This window comes from Tauraco erythrolophus, chromosome 25 (genome assembly GCF_009769465.1).
Source record: "Tauraco erythrolophus isolate bTauEry1 chromosome 25, bTauEry1.pri, whole genome shotgun sequence".
Classification (NCBI taxonomy): domain Eukaryota; kingdom Metazoa; phylum Chordata; class Aves; order Musophagiformes; family Musophagidae; genus Tauraco; species Tauraco erythrolophus.
In genome coordinates, this window is record NC_141489.1 from 3,464,782 (window position 1) to 3,474,253 (window position 9,472).

The following is a 9,472-nucleotide window of genomic DNA, read 5'->3' on the forward strand; positions in this document are numbered from 1 at the left end:
TTTTCCAGAGAAGGAGGTGGGGCACACGGGCGCGTACAGAGTTATATAGCTATAGACATACAGAGACATATAGCTATAGAGATACACAGATCTATACTGTGCCTGTTCAAGTGCATCATTCCAACCTGCTTCAGTACAAATCAGCTCTGTTTATCCTAAAGAGACAGAACAGGTCCCTAAAGGGAAGCATGGCTGGCTGTTACCCTGAGGGTGATTCAAAGGCTGGATATCACAAGCCCTCATGTTTTTATCTCGTTCTTTCCGTCATTTTCCGCTGCTCTCTTTCTGTCTGTCTCTTTGCAAGAGTCTCTTTGGTTTTAATTTACAGCGTCATTCCCGTCTGCACAGAAGCTGCAGGCTCAGATACAAGGCTTGTGCTCTGCACGTAGGAGTGGGAGTGCAGCCTCTTGGCTTGCCAGGGCAGGAATATCCCACCTAGCATGGTCCCTGGTCTCTGCTATGGATTTCCTCTGCAAGTTCAGGCAGGTCCCCCGCCTCTCCTCTGCTCGGTTCCTCTCTGCAGCAGCATGTTCCTCTGCAGGAGTCGATGCCACGATGGTGGCAAGGGCAAACGTGACCCCGGAGTGAGTGTGCAGCAAGCAGTGTCCCTTCTCACCCTGTCACCGTGGTCCTTTAACAGGTTAAAACACAGATAGTACATTAAAGACACGAGGTGCCCAGATTCTTCCTAACGGAAGCTGTAGAAATACCACAGGCAGAAGCTAAAATCTAATCTCGCATCTATAAACAGCTTACGTTGCTTTTGATGAGCTTTTGAATCAAGCAGTGGGAATTGAAAGCAGCTGTTACTCAGTCGCTGCGCAGAAACGAGCAAGTGGCAGCTGAAGTCAAACACATCGGAGCAGAACGCCTTCAATTTCTAGTCAAAGCCACGGAGTGAGGACATTGGAATAAGGAGCAAATCGAAGAAACGTGTTTTCTGCTCCCAGGTGTTCTGCTGACGGGAGGGCTGAGTTATTGGTCATGAATTATTCACCACTTCTAATGATGTTATGATGATTTTTCTGCAGGTAGGAAGAGGAAGAGAGCCACCAGCTTGCATCACGCAGCCTCGGCAGCTTCTCGCTACCAACACACCGTCTGCGTGGAGAGGAACCATCTGGGGATCCCTGTCCTGGCTGGGCTGCATCTCAGGCAGGACACTACCCACACCCCAGGGACCCGCCGTCCCATGCCATGAGGATGGAGGTTTGACCTGGCCCAGAAATACCCATCACTTCCCTCTTTTCCTTCCCTCTTGCTGATTCATCAGCATTCAACTTCCTGGAAACCACCCTTCGAAACTAGACATTTGGACCTGTTGATGATATATGAAAAAAGAATGTTTTTAATGTTTTCTCTGATGTTTGTGTTTTTTTAAAGGGCCTCTGGCCTTTACTGGCTGGGATGGAGAGCGTGTTGATGAAGGAGAGGTGCCTGCTGGTCTCTTCCATGACTGGGACAGTGGCAGGGCCAAGCAGGTCCCTCTGCTCCACGGTGCAGGTCAGGCTGGATCTGGAGGGAATCCTTATGGGGCAGCATATTGTAGGGTGGATGGGCTACAGGTCCAAAAAGGGTTGGTTTCAGGGCAGAGAGGAGGTGAAGAACCTCCCAAGAACAGAGGGTTTGTTTGGTTCAACCTGTCCCTTGCACTTTCTTTGCTCCAGGTCTACATACCTCCATCAGCAGGACATGGCCAGGCTGCACCCCAGCTCCTGGCCCCACACTGAGGGTGGGATGATGAACAAAGACCATCAACCCGAAAATCTGAACCCCTCCCTCACATCTAGCAGTCTTAAAACCTGCCTTGTTCCCCTTTCTGTGGGAACATCCTGACATCTCAGATCACTGGTGGAGACCAGGAGGCCTCCTCCATCTCCCACTTCAATGAGTAGTCCAAAGCCAAAGCAGAGATACTGTTTAAGGGAGGAAGGAATGAAATTTAATGAGCCAAATGTCACAGGTAAAATGTGAAAAGAATAACTTCAGGTTTAAAACCAAGTTGCAGATCTCTTGTTGTCTACCGAGGCTTAGGCACAGGCACTTGGAGGCCAGCTCTTCATGGTGGCTCATGAGAAACATCTCTGCATCCAGGGAGGAAGGGACATGGATGAAGGAATCTCACTGTTCGTAGTGCTCAGCTGGGTTCAAACGTTTCCGAGAGCCTGGGAGACAAGCGTGAGAGGGCTTAAGGCAACGAATCTTTGAGACAAGAGTGCTCCTTCTCAGGCGAACCCAAAACGTCAATAGCCGTAGCTCCCCACCATTAAAAAACCAGCATTTGATGCAAATAGTTTTGTGTCTAATTAAATAGAATTAATTCTCCCTGGCAGCGTTTGCCACCAAACCTCCTGTATGGCTGAGCTGATGAACAGGAACTGGAGAAATGGATTAAAAACCAGATGAAAAGGATGCTGAACATTTAAAGTTCAGACTTCTGTCTGTCTCTTTTCTAACCTCCTGATGTTTAAAGAGATTTGTAGAGGAGGAAAAAAAGAGATTTTAAAATGTTTAATTTGTGTATTTAGCTGTATCTGAAGGTCTTTTTTTTTTGCCTGCTGCCTTTCACATAGTTGAGGAGAGAAAAATGTTTAAGAAAAGAAAGCAAGAGAACAAAACCATGAGAAACTGGCAGAGGAGACTGGGGCCAGCTCCTAGTAATTTGGATTTTCTTTTAAATTGAATAGATTTCAGAGGGATAGTTCACTCTAGAAGAAACCTGTTTCTTTGTTTTTCCTCAGGTAGACTTAGAGGAATGCAAAAAAGCTTAACAAGTATCAATGGTACATTTTCCATATTCTTTCTAATGTTAATGGAAACGTTGATATTTCTTAACTATTAGCACAGTAGCTCGGAAACCTCCCCGCTGAGTACTTAGTATTTTCTTAGCATCAAGTCCTTCACTACTACAGGTTTTAAAATATTTATTTCCACCACCTTAGCTCCTGGTGGGTTAGAAAATGTACCATCACAAACCACACCAACCTCTTTCTGAGCAGAGAGTCGCCACAATTAACTAGCCCACGACTGACAGCTGATGCTTTCCCCGCGAAATTTTAAACAGCACCAGTTACCAGTGAGGTTGGTTATCACAAATGCTGCTCTGCAGGGTTGCTCGTGGGGTTTGGGTTGTGGTTCCTCTGCCCTGGCTGTTACACTTTTGGATTGTTCCAAATTTTGGATTAAACAGCGGGAGACCCTGATAAACTCACCTGAAGTTTCTTCTTTCAGCCAGACATGATGTGCTTGACAAAAGCTGAGGAGGAAATGAGAAACGAGAGCACGAGAGGTCAAAGCATGCTGCGAGCTGTGGTGGGGTGGGCAGAGAGGCAGCGGGGGTACCCCCAGCCCAGGGCACCCCAGGGACGAAGGGGACATGCTTTGCCAGGATTGAGATTTCTCCTTCTGTTCCCACTTTTCACCTGCCATCCCAAACGTGTTTAGTGATCCCAGACCCCTCTTGGAGATGAACTGGTACCACTATCCCCAGTTTTCTGAGGCCAAGGGACATGGGTACCCTCTTTTCCTCAATGCTCTCCAATTTTAGGGATTCCTGGATTTAACCACTCACTGTGCCAGATTTTCACCCTCTTGGAGCTGTGAGTGATCTGGGTCTCCAAATGTTCCCAGTTAGCCTCTGCTGTGAAGGATGCTGGCTTTGTTTATTTTTGATGGCTTACAACAAAAGAGTGCCAAAACTGAGGATAAAACAGTCCTGAAACCCTTGGAAACGTGCTATCTTCAGCTGCTTTTACTGGAAATCACTGGCACAACCGTCTTGTTCCCACCCCAGCTGATGTCACACAGCTCTCCTTGGAGAGGCTTTGGAGGGTGGTCCACACCTTGCTCTCAGTGATCACCCGTGTCCTTGCAGAGGACACATTTTACACCCTAAGACAAGACAGTCGTGTCTGAGATGGCCCCGATGGGAATGTCTTGCTCCTACCTTCATAGTTGATGCAACCATTGGCATCTTCTTGCCCTGCCATGAGCTGCTCCACCTCATTTTCTGTCATCTTCTCCCCTGGAGGAGGAAGATGGAGAGGTGAGGGGAAGGGTTCTCAGTTCGCCAGGACTTTCCTGTCCTTCTACCAGAGAGCCAAAGCCACCAGGGGAAGGAAACAGGGGTTAAAAAGGAGCTGTGAGCCACTACAGACTGGGGAACGCTGGTGGGAGATTGTGGAGACAGGACCAAGCTGCAATGGTTGTCTGATAATTGAGGATGTTGTGGACTCTCCATCTCACCTGGATCACGCGTGAAGCTGTGGTGTAAGATGGAAAAGGCCACATAGTCAGGAGCCATTCACTCCTACAAAGCCTATGAGCAGCAGAGTAAAACGGGTCTCTCTGACACATGAGACCAGCCAACCACCCCGAGCCATTTGCCCAGAAAGAGCTTGGGGGTGGCCTGTGTCCTGCTCCGCTCCCCAAGGCCAGCCCGTACCCAGCGTGACCAGCACATGGCGCAGCTCGGCCCCCATCACCATGCCATTGCCCTCCTTGTCGAAGACACGCAGCCCTTCCACAAAGTCCTCGAAGGTGCCCTGCTCCTTGTTGCGGGTGAAGTGCTGCAGGATGGGGAGGAAGGTCTCAAAGTCCAGCATCTTTGTGTTCATTTCTGGAAGGGGAGGAGGAGATGGGGTCAGAGATTAGCTTCATTAGGCTGAAGTCAGCCTCTGAGGACCTCCTGCTTAACCTTCGTGGTCTCATTTCCATCTGAGTAGAGCAGAGAAGCCCCACAAGGTGATGGGACTACAAGTATATTATACTTGAGACTGGAAGATCCATATGAGGAATAAAGTATTAACATCTGGGGACTGCACACAGACTGCTGATACCAGCCAAAAACTAAAACCAGCAGGAAGGTCCCCTGTCACCAAGGCAATGCGGCTGCACTGGGACTGGTCAGGTTACACCAGTTTGTACCAGCTCAGAATATGGTCTGCTAAGCATCGATTGCCGCCATCCTTGTGTGAGGACCACCTATCCCTTACATCGGCTGCGGTACAGGGAGAGGGAGTGAAGGAATTACGCAGGAATGAAGCCTCTGCATCATTTCCTTCCCAATTCCTTCATCTCACAGGGTTCTTCCTACAGGGGACATAATCCTTCACTTGCTGCCAGGGAGCACAGGGATTGCTTGTCCCACCTTGTCCCCGCTGCCCCAGTCACCTTCTGGTTTGGGCTTGCCCAGCACCTTCAGAACCTCCGCGTTGGTGGGGTTGTGGCCAAGCGCCCGTAGGACGTCCCCGCACTGCGTGTAGGTGATCTGCATGGCTCCCGTGGGCGTCCGGTCAAAGAGGCTGAAGGCTTCTTTGAACTCTGTGGGGAAGAAGAGCTCAGATGTCCCCTGCTGTGCCAGCCCCGTTTCCCACCCCACTGGAGCAAGTCCTGCTTGGTGGGCAGGGAAGGGATGGACATGTGTGGCGAGTGCCCTCTGCACCCAGGGCGGACAGCCCGGTGCTGGCTTGAGCGCAGAGCCACCGAAGCTTGCCAGACTCCTTCGGCGAGTCGCTCAGCTTCTCGAGCAGGTTTTACCACCCGTGCGGAGCTGGGTGGACAAATCCTGCTGGGATTCCTGCACCACCTTGCGCTGGCAGCCCTGGCTGCAGGTGCAGGCTGCTGTTTCTGCTGAAGAACATCCCCTTTGCTCTTCCCCTTTTCCACTCGGGTCTCCTGGGGACCCCAGGACCGTCCCGCCGCACCCCCGTGACACCTCCAACACCCCGTCCACTCTGCTGGCATCACCCCGGCCCGGCCAGGCAGACACAGCACGGCGTTGCTCATGGTTGGGGAAGGGTGACCATGCCCACCCCAGCCTTGCAGCCCCCACGTCATGCCAGCCCTGCGTGAGAGGACACAGGAGATTCATTTCCAGCCTCGCTCCCATAAACCATCATGTTGTTGAGTGTTACATTTTACCTGGAGGAAAGAAGCCTAAATTAGGACCAATTAAGGATTGTTTTCCTTCTGTGTGTGATGCTTTTCAGCTTCCTGACCTGCTGCTGGATTCTCTTTTTAATCCCAATGTTGTCTACATGGACAACCATGTTCCTGCACTGCTCAGAGCCTGGTCTCTGCTTCTCATTTCAACCCAGAAAATCTCTCCACTACAACAAGCTCCTCCCTGGTGTTGAGGTGCAAAATGTGGGAAACCAGTTCTCCAGGAAACAACCCCCCCAAGTCCTTACCCTCCTCCTCTGCAAGGACCCCAAGGCTGGTGGCTGGTACCTGCCCCTCCAGCTGCTCCACTCGGGCAGCGAGATGGTGGTTTTCCTGCAGCAGGTGCTCCACACACTTCTGGATTTCATCCTGCTGCCTCCCGGCCAGTGAGGCCACCTGAGCAGTTGACTGGCCCAAGTGGGTAATCAGCCTTTCCAGCCTGTCCACATGAACACTCAGAGCTGTGAGTTTCCTGTCCATGCCGCTAACGAATTCCAAGTTCTGGTCCATCTTCTTCGGGGTGGCCAGCAGTAACTTGCTCAATGCAGAGCCGCTCCTCTTCCTGCTGTTGGGTGGGATGAAACGATCGCGGTCTCCATGTGGTGATGGAGATGTCATGGTCTGGTAAGTGTTGCCTTGGGTTTGGTGGGAATCCTTGCCCAGAGCTTTACGTTTGCTCCATTTTCTCTTCAGCATTTTTGTATCTTCTGCTGAGCTGCACCGTCCCCTGGACCTGTCCCCACGATGTCCATGCCGTGTCCCTGTAGTCCTGTCCACGGTCCCCCCCAGCACCTTGGGGTGCTGCTGTTATCCCACCTGACCTCACAATGACTCCATCTCTGCAGGTGAGACCCCTCTGTCCGGCTTTGGGGGGATCCAGGGAGGGACACCACTGCCTGCGAGGCCCTGGCTCAAGAGGCACCGCTACGAGGGTGCTCAGTGATGTCCACTCCCGACCACGTGGAGCCATGGGAACATGTTGCATGCTCTGGGACATCGCTGCAGTTTAAATCCAAATATTTTTCCGTTTTAACTTGCTCACGTTTCCACTGGCTCTCTTTTCTCCTTTCAAAAGCTGGTTTGGAGCCTGCAGGATACTGGGTCTCCTCCTCCCAGTCTTCCCACCAGCATCTGCCCTCAGACCTTGTCCCTTCCCTACTCCATACAGAGGCATTAAAAGTGGCTGTGGAGAGATAAGAAATCCCAATCCCAGCTCAGCCTCTTGGCACGGGGCTGTCCCTGCATTGCCAGAAGCTGCTCCTCCCTCCTGAATCCCAGACTGTGAAGTGGGCTGCATCTCACCGGGAATGGAAAAATACCTTTTCCCTGCCAGGCTCTGAAGCTGGGATTATCCCCTTGGACTGGGGCACCCTCAGCGCAGAGCGAGGAGCCGGGGTCCGTTCACTGCTCCAGACAGCCCCGCGTTGCAGTCCCAGCTACATCCCTGCGCTGGCTCCTGCTCGCCTCCGGTGGTGCTCCCATCTCCATCTCCTGCCCCTTCCCTTCCAGCCTGCGTTCTTCCCCATCTCCTTACTGGCCCGATGCTGGTCGGGGACACGACTTTCTGATTTCATATGTCCCTTCTACCTGCTGGGAAACCCAACAAGCCCATCCTGGAGGAAGAACCACATGCTGGGGAGAATGGGGTACCCGGATCCTGCTGGGCTTTCCCCCAGGAGAGGATTTGACATGCGGAGCCTCGGCTCTCGTGTCTGCTGTGAAAAACTACCTGGAAAAAGGACTCCCCGTTTCGAATGTCATCTCTGGGAGAAGGTGAATCTGCACTTACCTTCGATCTGCTCCGCAGTGAATTCGATCTGTTGGGAGAAGAGAACAGAGCCGGGCGTGAGGGCTGTGCCAGTGCTGGGGTGGCGCGGGGGCTCTCCCCTGTCCCCTGTGTTGGAACCTCTCCCTCCCCAGGCTCCGCAGCCCACTCGGGGCCGTGTCCGTGCTGTGCCCGGCTGTGCCGGGGAGCCCTCCCTGCGGAGCCGAGATCCCATCGTAGGCAGAGGGTGGTGGGCAGCAGGGATGCTCGGACCACGGCAGGGTTGGTTTGGGTGGAAAAGGTGTTATTTCAAGGCTTGATCCCCAGTTCAAGTGATTAAACAGCCTCAGTGCTGCGCCTGCTATTAACAACTCTCCTGCCACGGCTCTGGCTTAAAAAGGTGACTGTATCCTGGGGAATCACGGGAAAAGTGAGCTCCCGTGGTGGAGACGTGAATAAAAGATGCTCTCACGTGGAGGAGACAACGCAGGCGGCAAAATACTTTAGGATGGAGACAGTGGGTGGCAGAAAAGCTTTTTAATGCTGCCGGGGCCCTGACACGACGTCGCAGCCCTGTGGGGGTGTTTGACTCCGCAGCCGGAGCATCCCAGTGCGCGTGTGAAGCAGATTCCTTGGGCGAGTGCTGCGCGGGGCTGGATGGGGGGAGATGGAAACGTCCCCGCAGCGAGGGGAGCATCACTCCCTCCCAGCCCGCTGCATCGACGCACGCTGATGCTTTCCCCCTCCCAGCCCTGGCGCTCAGCCTGGTAACGCCGTTTGCACGGCGTGTCGTGCCCGGCGGATGAGAGGCACGAGGAAGGACGGTGACGTCTCGGTGCCTCACTCACCTTCACGCTCCTGGGATCGAAGACTGGCTCTCTGGGCGGCTCTGGGACCGGAGCTGGTTTGGCTGCTTCCTTCCTCGGGTCGGCTTTCTTGAGCGGCATCGCGCTGGGTCTGCGCAAAGGTGCGGGGATGAGTCTCGCCGCCCAGCCAAGCGACCGACCGGAGGGATGAAAGGCAACGTCTGCTCCTTCCCTTTTATACGGAGCCCGGACCTCACCCGGAGGGGCCGGCAGCTGCCGGAGCAACTGCTACTTACTATAAAAGGAAGAAAACTCAAACGAGAGGGGCCCCAACTTGACAATTACCCATTGTCATCGGCTCCCAGCGTTGCAAAGCCACCAGCTGCATCCTCCCCCCCCCCACCTCCCCAGCCGCAAAAGGGGGGACGTCTCCCCCTCCAGCACCTGCACTGGGTGGGCTGCATGGGGGCTGCTTGCTAAGTGATCACTGGAAACCTAAACACGAACAACCCCGGGTGCCCGGCGAGAAAATAGCAACACGGTGGCTGGTAAAGCCGCTGCGGTACCCACGGGAAAAGCGGGTCTGTTTTTAGGCAGGCTGCGAGGGCGGACGCTGCAGAGCCCTTCTTAAGACCGGGATTTAGGAAGTGCTGCTTCAAAGGAGCTCGGTCCTCTCCGAACGTGCTCCTGCTCAGGGGCTGGTTTGCCCCAATCTCTCCCCCGGGGCTGAGCTCGTGCCCTGGAAAAGGCCGCGCGGCGGGCGAGACGCCGTGCTCACCTCCATCGGGATGGCTAACGAGGGTAATGCAAACGATGGCTAAAGCCAGGGACTTCATTTGTCAGCTCAGGATCTTTCCCAGCCCTGCACCACTCATCCCATGCGTCCCCAAAACCCGTGGGGCAGAGCGGGCGATGGGGTCTCCTTTCAGCTCCTGTCCAGGCACTGGACAGGCTCCGG

At 53.6% G+C, this 9,472-nt stretch overlaps 1 protein-coding gene across 1 annotated transcript; it reads right to left on the minus strand.

Moving 5' to 3' along the window:
* Window positions 1-3,227: 3,227 nt before the first annotated feature.
* On the minus strand, window positions 3,228-8,655 carry MYL4 (myosin light chain 4). Its single transcript, XM_009988822.2, has 6 exons — window positions 8,557-8,655; window positions 7,733-7,760; window positions 5,173-5,322; window positions 4,445-4,618; window positions 3,947-4,024; window positions 3,228-3,256 (listed from the first exon to the last, which is right to left on the minus strand). Exons 1-6 carry the CDS (start codon window positions 8,653-8,655, stop codon window positions 3,228-3,230), a joined length of 558 nt encoding a protein of 185 aa, XP_009987124.1.
* Between the last annotated feature and the right edge of the window lie 817 nt (window positions 8,656-9,472).